A 15,846-nucleotide genomic window follows, 5' to 3' on the forward strand; every position below is an offset into this window, starting at 1 on the left:
CACTTTTCTCTCTCCTCTTTTTTTTTTTTTTTGCAAAACTGCAAAGCCTTCCTCCTCGGGGAAGAAAGAGGCTCGGCTCCTCCTGCGCGCGCCGACGCCTCTGGAGCAACATCTGGAGCGACTTTCCGGCTTCCCCAGATGCCAAACGCAGCTCCGCGCTCGCTCTCCCCAGAGGCCGCTTCGTTTTAGCAGTTGGGTTGCCTTTTTTTTTTTTAAATCGGGAGAGAGAGAAAGAAAGAAGGAAAGAAAGAAAGAAAGAGGAGGGACAGGGACAAATCTGTGAAAAGTGTGTCCAGTTTCCCTGCGATTGCAGAGCGCGCGCTCTACCCAAATTTTTGGACCGCGAGAAGCGCTTGGTGGTTGGTAACTGTTAAGTAGTGGGCGGGAGGGGGCTCTGTATTTATTTATTTATTTGTTTATCCCCCCCCCGGCAAAAAAAAAAACTTCAAGAAAAGAGAGGTTGTGCATTCGGATCGAAGCATTCCTAGCTTGCATTAAAAAGAAAAAGGAAAATCTTTATAATTGAGGGGCGTGCAAGATGCATTTCCAAGGAGGAGACTCTGGTGAAACGGACGTGAATGTGGCCAGAGCCACCCTTACCTGCCTTCTCCTGCTACTCCAATCCCTCCCTGCTCAGGTGAGTCTTGCCTTTGTCTTCCTATTACTAACGCAGCTTTCGTCTTCCACGCGGTTCCTGCGTTGTTGCAAGCCGGGGGTTGGCCTGGATGATCCTTGGGTGCCCCTTTGCCGCTTCGCAATTCTAGGATCCTGCTCTCTCCTCCTCCTCCCTCGGAGCTTATTAACCCCCCCCCCAATTAATTCCGTGCCATTTCGACCCGGGAAACTGGAAACTTGGATATTTGGGGGCGAGTGGGCGAAGATCTCTGCGCGCCCTTCGCTCCTTGGAAAACAACCACCTCTTGGATTTGAAAGTTGCGCGTCGATCTCTCCAAAGGAAATGAACGGAGACTTGCGCGCTTTCTCGGGAGTAAGTGGCGCTCTTCCAGAGGATCTCCGTCTTCAAGAAAGGGCGTGGCTGGGGGGGGGTGTCCGGACAGGGACTTGACGATGAGTTTGAATTTGGCTTGATGCAGTTGGTCCGTGATTTTTTTGGATATATATTTTTGTGTGGGTGTGGGCGTTTGTTTAAAGTGCACGAGTTTGGAGGAATAGTTTTTTGGAGCAGCAGCGCGCTAGTTTCCCAGCACACGCGCAAACTTGGATTTAAGAGGCTTGGAGTTTCTTTCGGATGGCGTGAAAGAGTGCCTCTGAGCATAAATAAGAGCGCGTTGCTCTCAGCTTGGAGTAGCGCGCCGCAAACGCCTCTCCTGACGCCCATAACTGGGGCTGGGTGTTTAAAATGCGACAGTACTGCTTAATCTCTCTAATCGCACAAAATTTATGTACTGCTTGATTGTTGAAAAAATAATCTCAAAGCTGTTTACAAAAAAAAAAAAGAAAAAGCAGCAACAGTAATTTAAAGCTAAAGGATAACAATAGACTAAAAACAGATGAGAAAAAAACAAAACAAATTCTGATTGGTGGCATTCATTTCCCTAGCACTTACTGTGCAGATTTTGTTTTGCCATCCACCAAGTTATTTTGTATTGTTTTAGTATTATTTATTAAGAAGAAGAAGAGTTTGGATTTGATATCCCGCCTTTCACTCCCCTTCAGGAGTCTCAAAGCGGCTAACATTCTCCTTTCCCTTCCTCCCCCACAACAAACACTCTGATTACAGCGGTACCTCGGGTTATATACGCTTCAGGTTACATACGCTTCAGGTTACAGACTCCGCTAACCCAGAAATAGTGCTTCGGGTTAAGAACTTTGCTTCAGGATGAGAACAGAAATCATGCTCCGGCGGCAGCAGGAGGCCCCATTAGCTAAAGTGGTGCTTCAGGTTAAGAAGAGTTTCGGGTTAAGAACGGACCTCCGGAATGAATTAAGTACTTAACCTGAGGTACCACTGTAGATATATATACCACCCTTTCCCAAAAGATATCACAAGATAAAAAAAGGGGGGGCAAAGTACAACAGCCCTGTGAGGCCGGCCAGGCTTGCAGCTGGCTCTGAAGCTTGGGCAAATAATTTCACTGCCCCACACCCCCTGGAAAAAGGGTGATAAGGTCACAGCTCTCCAGAACTGCTTCTAAAGGACTTGTCACCAGTTGGAGGAGACTGAGAGAGAGCGGAAACAGCCCCCTTGCCAGCGTTAAGAGTGCTAAAAACACATTCACCAGTGGTGAGAGGGAGTTTTCCTGGGAAATCCAGACTCTCTACTTGAGGTCTCAAAATATAAAATAGTTGCCCTTTAAATTACCCAGTCAGCTTTGCTTTTGGGGGTGATGGGAAGTAAAAGAGGGGCCCTTCCTTTTCTCTGTCCCCACTTTTGCATAGATGAGGCTGTTTCGCAGGCATTGCGTGGGGATCTGTGTTCGAGAAGGAACAGAGATTTACCTCTGGTTGAAACAAGGAAGGGCGTTTTTGCTGTGCATTTTGCAGTTTTTATGTTGTGATTTTGCGTCGTGAACCTTCCTGAGATCCGCGGACGAAGGCTGGCATGCAAATTTAATGCATAATAATAATAATATTTCGTATGCAATGTGGTTAATGCATTTCTAGGTATAATTGCTCCTGGCGCTTTTTAGTGACAGCAAACGCAAGGAGCCGAAATTTCGGCCCTTGGCAGAAAGGTCTACAATTGCACAAAACTCTGCACTTACACGATTCTGTGCAGTTCTACGATTCCCCAGTAAAAAGGGGAAGGGCTAGGGGAGAAACAAGATCAAGAGTTCGAATTCCCAACTTCCCCTTGGACTTCCAGCTTGCTGCAGGTCAGACGTGGTTCGCCTGTTGTGAAATGTGAACAGCAGTGGCCTACCTCACAGGGTTATTGTGAGACTCGAGGCTGCAATTTTATTTACGCTTAACCTGGCCGTAAAGCCCATTCGTGGGGCTTTAGTTCTGCAGTGATATTTAGGGGGTTGTGCTACGGATTAAATAGCATGTTAAAGTCCTAAGCATTCTTTTTGGGGAGCAAATCCTGTCGTTTCTTCTCTGTATATGTGATTGAAATCGGTCTGTACAAGTGTATGAGCATCAAGGAATCTTGGGGAAAGAGTCTGCAATCTTTTCAGCTGCCCAGTATCTTTTTTTTTTAAAAGAATATTTATTAAAGTTTTCAATAATAATACAGTAAAAATCAAAAAAGAAAAAAGAAAATAACAGAAATACAAAAATGAAAATAATTTTAAAAACACGCAAAATTTCCATTACTTATTTCCATTAACTTATTTCCCAGACCTCCTCATACCTCCCTTTTTTGAATTCCAATTCAAATTGTTAGTTCAGCAAATCCTTATCAATAAATTACTAACCCAATTCTAAACCTTTCCCCCCATATTCTCTTAAGGCATTACAGCTGGAAACCACTTAATTTCTATCCAACATAATTCTAACATTCATTAATTTTGCAAAGTTTCTGTAAATAGTCTTTAAATTTCTTCCAATCTTCCTCCACCGACTCTTCTCCCTGGTCTCGGATTCTGCCAGTCATTTCCGCCAGTCCCATATAGTCCATCACCTTCATCTGCCATTCTTCCAGAGTGGGTAGATCCTGTGTCTTCCAGTACTTTGCAATGAGTATTCTTGCTGCTGTTGTAGCATACATAAAGAATGTTCTATCCTTCTTTGACACCAATTGGCCGACCATGCCCAGGAGAAAGGCCTCTGGTTTCTGTAAATGTTCCAGTTTTCAAACTTTTTTTGGAAACCGAACATCCGATGCGGCTGTCCGCTATTGTTTCCGGGGCGCCTGCACCAATCAGAGGCCGCACCTTGGCTTTTGAACATTTCGGAAGTCAAACAGACTTTCGGAACGGTTTAAGTTTGGCACTTTTGTTTTTGCTATTTATTTTGCCCTTTTGTTTTTGAGGATTTTTCGGTTAATTTGTTTTTGTGACTGTGTGGAACCCAGTTCAGCTACCAACTGATTGATTGTGTAACTTTGGAAATGGATTTTAAAAAAAACCCATCCAAACAATGACTATTATCAGTGCAGGTCCGAAAAAATATAAATTTTTATTTTTATCATCTACAATACTGTCTTATTTATTTTATAGTACAGTACATTGACTCTGGCTTTCGTTTTATGGATCAGTGGTCTCGTTAGATAGTAAAATCCATGTGGAATTGCTGTTTTAGGGGTTGTTTTTAAAAGTCTGGAACGGATTAATCCGCCTTGCATTACTTCCTATGGGAAAGCGTGTCTTGGTTTTGGAACGCTTTGGTTTTGGAACAGACTTCCGGAACGGATTAAGTTTGAGAACCAAGGTACCACTGTAGCAAATTTGGCTGAGGTCATTTTATTAACTCCACTTGATCTCTCTGAAGATCTTCCAGCTTTGACAAGGGTGCATTTAGTAGCGCCAGGTTTTTAGCAAACACAGAGAGCCGTGTTAGGCCGCAGATACAAGACCTTGAACGTGTGGAGCCAAGTCTGCTGGTGTTTCTTTGACGCTGGCTAGCGGCCTCTGCTTTTGCTCAGGGCTACATGCCTCTGTGATGTATAGGACTGTGGACATTGCCTCAGGGTGTTTTCCCTTAAATGGCTCTGGAAAGATATTTGGAATTTTTGAGGGCGATGTGATCTAAATCTTCCCTCAAGCGCTTATTAAGCAGTACAAAAGACGGGGGGGGGGGGGAATGTGAATTTTAGTGAAACATGATGGGGGAGGACGGAAATACCCACAATTTAAGGGAAACCAAACATTGCCTCCCATTGATGTTAATTTACAGGCAAACACACAATATTTATAGCATTAAACTGTATTTTGCTTGTTGGGTTTGGGTCTGTACTTTGTGAAGGAGGGTCCCTGAGAAAATAGTTTTAAAAAGGCTATTAAACTTCAACTTTGTAGGGCACAATCGAAAGGCGAGTTCAGTTACAAAAGTCCCATTGAAGTGAATGGGGACTGAGAATAATCCCATTCATGTGAATGGGACTAGTGCCCCCAATAGCGCTTGTGACTCCAGGGGGTTAACGCCAGCAAGTACAAATCTGTTTTCCCTAAAATTGTGGGGTTTTTCTTTCTAAGTATTATTCATGTGAAAATCTGTGGTCAATCAAGGCTTGAAGACAGGCGTGTCTGGGTTGTGGGGCTGACTTTTCTCAGAAGTAAGACAGAGCAGGTCCCAGATTTTCCTTACTGCTGTTTAGATTGTAAAAACGTGGAGTTTTGAACCTGGAACAGATGTGAAATAATCTAGGATGCCATTTTCATCTCTTGCAATGTACTTAAACTAGGATAATTTTATGCCTAAAGGTAAAGGTAAAGGGACCCCTGACCATTAGGTCCAGTCATGGCCGACTCTGGGGTTGCGGTGCTCATCTCGCTTTACTGGCCAAGGGAGCCGACGTACAGCTTCCGGGTCATGTGGCCAGCATGACTAAGCCGCTTCTGGCAAACCAGAGCAGCGCACGGAAACGCCGTTTACCTTCCCGCCAGAGTGGTACCTATTTATCTACTTGCACTTTGACGTGCTTTTGAACTGCTAGGTTGGCAGGAGCAGGGACCGAGCAACGGGAGCTCACCCCATCGCGGGGATTGAAACCGCCGACCTTCTGATTGGCAAGCCCTAGGCTCTGTGGTTTAACCCACAGCGCCACCTGTGCAATGTTCTTAAACTAGGATAATTTCATGCCTAAATAATAATACTAATACTAATAATAATAATAATAAAATTATACCCCGCCCTCCCCAGCCAAGGCCGGGCTCAGGGCGGCTAACAAGCAATAATAAAAACAAGTTGAATGGATACAACTTAAAAAGAAGATTAAAATACAACATTGAAACATTAAAATGCAGCCTCATCACAGGAGGAGAAAGGAAAAAGAAAGAGGGGGAGGGAATTAAATTGACAGAATAGTTTGCGTTTATGATTTTCTGAAGTGCCAATATGGCGTGGCAGGTGGCGGAATCCAATCCTCCGTCTACTCAGAAGTAAGCCCCTGTGGGTTCAATGGGGCTTACTCCTAGGTAACTATCCTGTGTAGGACTGCAGCCTGCCTCCCATCTCATGCAATGCTTGGGATAATCTTTTTGCATTGGCCGAAGGAGAAACTGCCTCTGAACATGAGCAGAGAGCTATTTCCTTACCAGAACCAACTTCTATGCCTGTTTTTGATTATTCCATGCACCAGGAATTCTGCATGCATGAGCCTTTGTGGGCAGGAGTCCAGCATCCTGCATAATTCTTTGCCATGGCTACTAAAGGCAGAAATAATTATGCAAAGGACAAAGAAATAAAAAAACAACCACTGCAGATTTTTCCGTTGTTGTCTTTCGTTTTTAAAATGTGGAATACACAGAGGCCACATTAGGCAGGTCTTTTGCACACAGAGAATATGAAAGACGAAAGATGACTCTTGGGTTGGGTACACACCGTACAATTAAAGCAGAAACTTCTCTCCCCCGGGAACTGTAGTTTAAAGGCGCTGGGAATTGTAGTTCTAATTTAGGGCACTGCCTGAAGCTGTTGCCTCACTTTGCCTAATGGCAGAGCTGGCCGTATTGCTGAGGAGTAAAGAGAGTTTACTTCTGATGTTTACTGTCTGATGGTCAGGCATGCTGGAGGTTTCGCCGTCTGCGCTAGGTCAACCTGAACTGCAATTTAAGGGGGTTGGGCTAGATGACCGTTGGGTCCCTTTCAACTAGGTATCCCAAAAAGTTATTGAAGAGGCACCAAATGCCTAGTTCTTAGGGTCCGTGTAAGGCTAGCACATCCTGCATCAGGTGAAATGGGCTGCCGTCCACCATAATGAATTTATTAGCCTTTTGCATGGGACACTTCTTAATAATAATAATAATTTATTTATACCCCACCCATCTGGCTGGGTTTCCCCAGCCACTCTGGGGGGCTTCCAACAAAATGTTAAAATACAGTGGTCTGTTAAACGTTAAAGGCTTCCCTAAACAGAGCTGCCTTCAGATGTCTTCTAAAAGTCTGGTAGTTGTTCTCCTCTTTGACATCTGGTGGGAGGGCGTTCCACAGGGCAGGCACCACCACCAAGAAGGCCCTTTGCCTGGTTCCCTGTAGCTTGGCTTCTCGCAATGAGGGAACCGCCAGAAGGCCCTCAGAGCTGGACCTCTGTGTCCGGGCAGAACGATGGGGGTGGAGACACTCCTTCAGGTCTACTGGGCTGAGGCCGTTTAGGGCTTTAAAGGTCAGCACCAACACTTTGAATTGTGCTCGGAAACATACTGGGAGCCAATGTAGGTCTTTCAAGACCGGTGTTATGCGGTCTCGGCGGCTACTCCCAGTCACCAGTCTAGCTGCCGCATTCTGGATTAGTTGTAGTTTCCGGGTCACCTTCAAAGGTAGCCCCACGTAGAGCGCATGGCAGTAGTCCAAGCGGGAGATAACCAGAGCATGCACCACTCTGGCAAGACATTCTGTGGGCAGGGAGGGTCTCATCCTGCGCACCAGATGGAGCTGGTAGACAGCCACCCTGGACACAGAATTGACCCGCGCCTCCATGGACAGCTGTGAGTCCAGAATGACTTCCAGGCTGCGCACCTGGTCCTTCAGGGGCACAGTGACCCCATTCAGGACCAGGGAGTCCCCCACACCTGCCCACCTTCTGTCCCCCCAAAACAGTCCTTCTGTCTTGTCAGGATTCAACCTCAATCTGTTAGCCGCCATCCATCCTCCAACCACCTCCAGACACTCACACCGGATACCGGTACTTCTTCAGTTGGAGAAGTATTTTCCACGCATTGTGGGCTAACCTCAGTGGCAGAAAACCTGCTTTCACACGCAAAGCGTCCCTTTTTCCGGAACCAGTGTTTCCAAGTTTTTGGGGGGAAAAGGATCAGTAAGTGTGCTATGTGCCCGAGACCCTGGAGGGCAGCTGCCAGTCATCATAGAGTTGGAAGGGACCCCAAGGGTCATCTAATCCAACCCCCTGCAAAGCAGGAATCTTTTGCCCAACGTAGGACTCGAATTCACCACCCTGAGGTTAAGCATCTCAAGATCTGATGACTGAGCTATCTCCATTCAGCGCAGGCAGCGCTGATGGACAAATAGTCTGAACTGGGATAAAACAGCGTATTATGAGACTGGGGTATGTCTTTTGTGGGTTTTATCACGGCTTTGGAATCAGGTCTGAACAGGGAAATGAGCATTTTCCTTAGGAGCCATTTTTCTTATCAAGATGGCCCCTCGGGGAACAAGATACCAAGATAAAGAGATCATGGAAGGAGCAATTATGGTGGGGTTTCTTAGGCCCAAAGGGCAAGAGATAAGCAGTTCGGGTGATCCAGATTGCAATTGCTGCAGCTGCTTTATGCTTAAAAAACAATTCTTGAATTAAAAGAGAGATTATGAGGAGTCCCCACCTACAGTTTGGAATCTGTGGGCGAGGCAGCCTCACTGAGGACTAGAGCGGGGTCAGCAAACTTTTTCATCAAGGGGCCGGTCCACTGTCCCTCAGATCTTGTGGGGGGGGATAGACTATATTTTGAAAAATATAAATACAGTGGTACCTCTGGTTGCGAACGGGATCTGTTCTGGAGCCCCGTTTGCAACCTGAAAGGAATGCAACCTGCGTATGTGCACGCGCGGATCACGATTTGCCGCTTTGCGCATGCGCGTGGTGGCATTTTGCGCGCATGCGTGAGCAGCGAAACCTGGAAGTAACCCTTTCTGGTGCTTCCGGGTTGCCACGGGACCCTGAAAAGACGCAACCTGAACCGAACGTAACAAGAGGTGTGACAGTACCCTGCAAGCCGGTCCCACAGCTGCCTCTGGACCTGCAGGAGGAATGCACTCTGCATGCGCTCAGGAGCGCATCTCGGCACCGTCCACTCACCAGCGTTGTTGACTAGCAGCTGGCCCGACCCTGTGGAGCTCCCAGGTGGCGTGCACCATGCGCTGCGGCCCATCGTCCGAGGTCAGGTCGGCGGGTAGGCCAAGCACATAGAGCGCCGCGCAACTTGCCCTCCAGCTGCTCCAGCACGGCCGCCGAGCGTGCCACCAGTACAGCACCGAGCCAGGGGCAGCAGGCGCGCCAAGCCCCGTGATGCGCCTATCACGATGCCCATGGTGCTGTTGGGATGCGTCCGGGGAGACGGGGGCATTTGGCTGGCTCCAGCCACCGGCCGTTCAAGTCCTCAACTCTCTGGAGAAGGAGAAAACAAGCTTGTTCCTTCTCCAGTGCGACAGCCCTTGAGATATTTGAAGATGGCTCTCTCATGTATCTCCTCTCACTCTCCTCTTTCACCAGGCTAAACATTCTCAGCTCCTTCAAATGTTCCTCATCAGGCTTGCTTTCCCGACCCTCAATCATAGAATCATAGAGTTGGAAGAGACCACAAGGGCCATCGAGTCCAACCCCCTGCCAAGCAGGAAACACCACCAGAGCACTCCTGATATATGGTTGTCAAGCCTCTGCTTAAAGACCTCCAAAGAAGGAGACTCCACCACACTCCTTGGCAGCAAATTCCACTGTCAAACAGCTCTTACTGTCAGGAAGTTCTTCCTAATGTTTAAGTGGAATCTTCTTTCTTGTAGTTTGGATCCATTGCTCCGTGTCCGCTTCTCTAGAGCAGCAGAAAACAACCTTTCTCCCTCCTCTATGTGACATCCTTTTCTATATTTGAACATGGCTATCAAATCACCCCTTAACCTCCTCTTCTCCAGGCTAAACATGCCCAGCTCCCTTAGCCATTCCTCATAAGGCATCGTTTCCAGGCATTTGACCATTTTGGTTGCCCTCCTCTGGACACGTTCCAGTTTGTCAGTGTCCTTCTTGAACTGTGGTGCCCAGAACTGGACACAGTACTCCAGGTGAGGTCTGACCAGAGCAGAATACAGTGGCACTATTACTTCCCTTGATCTAGATGCTATACTCCTATTGATGCAGCCCAGAATTGCATTGGCTTTTTTAGCTGCCGCGTCACACTGTTGGCTCATGTCAAGTTTGTGGTCAACCAAGACTCCTAGATCCTTTTCACATGTACTGCTCTCAAGCCAGGTGTCACCCATCTTGTATTTGTGCCTCTCATTCTTCCCAAGTGCAATACTTTACATTTCTCCCTGTCCCTCAGACCTTGTCGGGGGCCGGACTATATTTTGGGGGGGAAAAACAAATGAAGGAATTTCTATGCCCCACAAATAACCCAGAGATGCATTTTAAATAAAAGGACACATTCTACTCATGTAAAAACACACTGATTCCTGGACCGTCCGCGGGCTGGATTGAAAAGGCGATTGGGCCGGATCTGGCCCCCGGGCCTTAGTTTGCCTACCCATGACCTGGAAGCTAGATTTCTGTTGATGCAGCATAGAATAAAGGTAAAGGGACCCCTGACCATTAGGTGCAGTCGTGACCGACTCTGGGGTTGCGCGCTCATCCCGCTCTATAGGTTGAGGGAGCTGGCGTTTGTTCTCAGACAGCTTCCAGGTCATGTGGCCAGCAATACTAAGCCACTTCTGGCGAACCAGAGCAGCGCACGGAAACGCCGTTTACCTTCCCGCCGGAGCGGTACCTATTTATCTACTTGCACTTTGACGTGCTTTCGAAATGCTAGGTTGGCAGGAGCAGGGACCGAGCAACGGGAGCTCACCCCGTTGTGGGGATTTGAACCGCCGACCTTCTGATCGGCAAGTCCTAGGCTCTGTGGTTTAACACACAGCGCCACCTGCGTCCCTTTTAGCCTAGAATAGCATCAGCCTTTTTTGCTGCTGCATCACACTGTGGGCTCATGTTCCGCTTGCGGTCCACCAAGACCCCTAGATCCTATTCACAAATATTGTCGTCTCCTCCATCTTCTTAGATGCTGACGGCTGCAGCAACACATCCCTGCTTCTCAGCCAAGATGCTCTCAAAAGCTTTCACTCTCCCTAAGCTTCCGGTTGACCCGATGAAAGAGATCATAGCACAAGTCGTGACTCAGTGACGGCCCATCTTCCCTGGCTCCTTCAGGTATGGCTGGGGGAAACCCCTGCCTGAACCCCCTGCCAGCTGCTGCCAGCCAGTGTAGACAATATTGAGGTCGCTGCACCAATGGTCTGACTCTGATTTGTGCAGTTCTGAGACTGAGGCCTGGTTCAAATTAAGCACCGACGATGGTTCTCACGTCAGAAGAGAGGCAGCTAAAGCCGTGCGTCCCTCCATTCACAATTTCCAGCAAATTTCACATCGTGGGTTAATGTGAAACACATTTCCCCTGGTCTGGTATTAACATTTTTTCCCAGGCAGCCCCTGTAATTACGCGGTCAGACCGTATAAAAGCTGCCTTTATCCCTTGTACTTCCTGGGGAAGCTAATTAATGTTGCACAGCTTAATATTCTCTAGTCTTATTAAGTTGCAACTTTGGGGTGGTGGCGCTCAGACTGGGGGCGTTATTTAGAATTTTTTTAGATGGGATGGCAAAAAACATAACGAATGCAGGAGTGGGGTGTGTGTGGAGGAAAGCTGATTTGGGTTCTTTGTTTCAACCCCAAATGCTTCAGGATAAAATTAACTTTGTAGGAGTTTGGGGCTTCCTAGATTGTTAAAAGAGAGTTAGAAGGGCATTGTCTTAAATACCCTTCTGCAATACATGGGCATTCCTGTGTTCCTATAAACACCCCTGTTCTCACGCCAAATATTGTTTCCCCAATACCACCCTACCCCCCCCAAAAAAAATATATGTCTTTGAAGGCTCTTTCCCACTGACTCTATTCATTTAATTTGCAATAGCCTCTCTGCAGCTTAAGATTCAAGGGCCTGTTGATAAACTGAACAGCCACAGTGGACAGAGAAAAGGTTTTTTTATCTCTCTCTCTCATTTGTGGACATCCAAGAAAGAAAAATGTTGGAAGTTACGGGAAAGAGAAAAGGAAGTCCTTCTTTACACAGCACGTAGTTAGACTGTGGAACTCCTTGCCACAAGAGGTGGCGATATCCATCAACCTTGTTGTCGTTTAGTCGTGTCCGGCTCTTTGTGACCCCCTGGACCAGAGCACGCCAGGCACTCCTGTCTTCCACTGCCTCCCGCAGTTTGGTCAAACTCATGTTCGTCGCTTCCAGAACACTGTCCCACCATCTCGTCCTCTGTCGTCCCCTTCTCCTTGGGCCCTCCATCTTTCCCAACATCAGGGTCTTTTCCAGGGAGTCTTCTCTTCTCATGAGGTGGCCAAAGTCTTGGAGCCTCAGCTTCAGGATCTGTCCTTCCAGTGAGCACTCAGGGCTGATTTCCTTCAGAATGGAGAGGTTGGATCTTCTTGCAGTCCATGGGACTCTCAAGAGTCTCCTCCAGCACCAGAATTCAAAAGCATCCATTCTTCGGCGATCAGCCTTCTTTATGGTCCAGCTCTCACTTCCATACATCACGACTGGGAAAACTATAGCTTTAACTATACGGACCTTTGTTGGCAAGGTGATGTCTCTGCTTTTTAAGATGCTGTCTAAGTTTGGCATTGCTTTTCTCCCAAGAAGCAGACGTCTTTTAATTTCGTGACTGCTGTCCACCAACCTAGGTAAAGGGACCCCTGACCATTAGGTCCAGTTGTGACCAACTTTGGGGTTGCGACGCTCATCTCGCTTTACTGGCCGAGGGAGCCGGCGTACAGCTTCCGGGTCATGTGGCCAGCATGACTAAGCCGCTTCTGGCGAACCAGAGCAGCGCACAGAAACACCGTTTACCTTCCCGCTGGAGCGGTACCTATTGATCTACTTGCACTTTGACGTGCTTTCGAACTGCTAGGTTGGCAGGAGCAGGGACTGAGGAACGGGAGCTCACCCCGTCACGGGGATTCGAACCGCCAACCTTCTGATCGGCAAGCCCTAGGCTCTGTGGTTTAACCCATAGCGCCACCCGTGTCCCGTCCACCAACCTAGCTGCCTTTAAAAGAAGATTGTACAAATACATGTTGAGCGCTATTGACTAGTGCAAATCTTCCTTGCTGCCCATCTGAATCCCTCCCACCTCTTTTCTCTCTTCCCCTTTCCCTGGGCATGTCCACACAGAGCTGTGTTGCAGAAATATTTCTCTCCCCCCCTTTTTTTTTTTTGCTGCATTCCAGGTGAGCCTTGTTGCTCCCCCTCCATCCCTCCAGGCAGCTGGGGGGCCGTGGCTTCCCTGCCATTCATCCAGCCTCTGAGAGTTCATTCATCTCCCAGACGCCCTACCTTACCCTGAGGGGATAGCAAAGAGTGATTTGAGCTCTCTGGAAATCAGGAACCCAGGAGGGAGGAGGAGGAGAACAAGGGAGAAACCTCAGGGTTGAAAATGCAACCCTTTGTTTGCTTGTTTGACTCCGCTTTGCAACAACTGTCCCTTAAATTGCCTTCCTTGCAGAGGTTTTCGGCTCCCAAATCCCCTCAGCCAGATAAAACATCTGGAGAAGAATGTGGCTCACTGGATATCACTGTACCAGAGGTTTTCAAGCTTTTTGGGTCCTCAGCTCCCTTGACCAACTACAGTGGTTCCTTGGTTGTCAAACCTAATCCGTTCCAGAAGTCCGTTCCAAAACCAAAGCGTTCCAAAAACAAAGCACGCTTTCCCATAGAAAGTAATTAAAGCAGATTAATCCGTTCCAGACTTTTAAAAACAACCCCTAAAACAGCAATTTCACATGGATCTTACTCTCTAACGAGACCATTGATCCATAAAATGAAAGCAATAATCACTGTAAAGTACCCCTGACCATTAGGTCCAGTTGCGGGCGATTCTAGGGTTGCAACGCTCATCTCTAGGCCTAGAATAATCACTGTACTATACTATAAAACAAATGATAGTACAGTGGTACCTCTGGTTACATACACTTCAGGTTACAGACTCTGCTAACCCAGAAATAGTACCTTGGGTTAAGAACTTTGCTTCAGGATGAGAACAGAAATCATGCGGCGGCGGTGAGAGGCCTCATTAGCTAAAGTGGTGCTTCAGGTTAAGAACACTTTCAGGTTAAGAATGGACCTCCGGAACGGATTAAGTACTTAACCCAAGGTACCACTGTATTGTAGATGATAAAAATAAAAAATATATATTTTTTCTTACCTGAACTGATGATAGTCATTGTTTGGATGTGGGGCTTTTATCAATTTCCACAGCCTCAAAATCAATCCATCAGTAGCTGAACTGGGTTCCACACAGTCAGAAAAACAAACTGAGAAAGCCTCGAAAACAAAAATGCAAAATAAAGAGCAAAAACAGAAGCGCCAAACTCAATCCGTTCCAGAAGTCCGTTTGACTACCGAAATGTTTGAGTACCAAGGTTGGTGCAGGCGCCCCAGAAACAATAGCCAACAGCCTCATCGGACGTTCAGCTTCCGAAAAACGTTCGAAAACTGGAACACACACTTCCGGGTTTTCGGCGTTTGGGAACCAAGGCTTTTGACTACCAAGTTACCACTGTATATTCTTTCTGCGGCACCCCTGGGGGCATGTGGAGCCCAGGTAGTTCACCCCTTGCCTGCAGAGCTGGCAGCCTCTCGCCCTTTTTCGAACACGCTCCCTTACGGTATCCTCAGCCCCCTCCCTTCTCCCTTCTCCCTTCTCCTTTGGAATCCTTTGCCCCCAGTCTCTGAGCTGCCCCTCCTGTCCCACAGACAGGTGCCTCCTCACACTGCCCCACAGGGACTGGAAAGAGGGTGCCCCCAGGCTTAGTGGCCCAACGGAGACAGGGCAAAGGTGAAGGTGAGGCTAGCGCCTTACCTTGGCAGGTGGCAGTGGGCACTGCTGGGCCTGCATGGCAGAAAAGCTCTCCTTCAGCACCGGGCACTCACCTCCCAGACAGGCCTTGCACACACGAAATTTGTACCCTGCCCATCCGGCTGGGCCTCCCCAGCCACTCTGGGCGGCTTCCAACAAAGATTAAAAATACATTAAAATGTCACACATTAAAAACTTCCCTGAACAGGGCTGCCTTCAGATGTCTTCTAAATGTCAGGCACCGTATTTTTTGCTCTATAAGACTCACTTTTTCCCTCCTAAAAAGTAAAGGGGAATGTGTGTGCGTCTTATGGAGCGAATGCAGGCTGCGCAGCTATCCCTGAAGCCAGGACAGCAAGAGGGATTGCTGCTTTCACTGCGCAGCGATCCCTTTTGCTGTTCTGGCTTCTGAGATTCAGAATATATTTTTTTCTTGTTTTCCTCCTCCAAAAACTAGGTGCGTCTTGTGGTCTGGTGCGTCTTATAGAGCGAAAAATACGGAAGTTGTTTACCTCTTTGACATCTGATGGGAGGGCATTCCACAGGGCAGGTGCCACCACCGAGAAGGCCCTCTGCCTGGTTCCCTGTAGCTTCACTTCTCACAGTGAGGGAACTGCCAGGAGGCCCTCGGAGCTGGACCTCATGTCTGGGCAGAATGATGGGGGTGGAGACGCTCCTTCAGGTATACTAGCACAGTGCCTGCCTGCCCAGCCTCTGGTCTGCCCATTCCCAACAGCAAGGCTGGTGGACCGGCTGGCAGGGCTCCCTCACCCGTTTGCCCACTTACTCTGAAGCCACCTAAGCTCCAGGCAACCAGCTTCTTCTTTGGCGATCCCTCGTAGCCGAGTAAGATTGTCTTCCATAAACACGGTTTTAACAGTGAGTCAATAAATGATTGTGGAGGCCAATTCTGGATCCACACGTCCTTCCACAGTGGGGACATTGGTTTCCGGGCAGGAGTTGATCACTGTGAGGGTTTGCCAAGCGTGCCTTCCTCTTAGCACGTTTCTCCCTTGCGTCCTGAGTTCGAGTGTCTTCAAAGCCCATGACACCTTTGGTAAAGGCTGTTCTCCAACTGGAGCGTTCGCAGGCCAGTGTTTCCCAATTGTTGGTGTTTATACTACATTTTTGGAAATTTCCCTT

The 15,846-nt window shown here is 47.9% G+C and overlaps 1 protein-coding gene across 1 annotated transcript in view; it reads left to right on the forward strand.

The window, feature by feature from the left end:
- The first annotated feature begins 287 nt into the window (after positions 1-287).
- LOC309353256 (tumor necrosis factor receptor superfamily member 16-like) overlaps positions 288-15,846 on the forward strand; it is a 43,511-nt gene continuing 27,952 nt past the window's right edge. Inside the window, exon 1 of the mRNA XM_081882588.1 lies at positions 288-637. Coding sequence (XP_081738714.1) covers positions 539-637 — 99 coding nt within the window. The 5' untranslated portion in view covers positions 288-538. The remainder of the gene's footprint in view (positions 638-15,846) is intronic.

This window comes from Podarcis melisellensis (genome assembly GCF_964234715.1).
Source record: "Podarcis melisellensis genome assembly, chromosome: 12".
NCBI lineage: Eukaryota > Metazoa > Chordata > Lepidosauria > Squamata > Lacertidae > Podarcis > Podarcis melisellensis.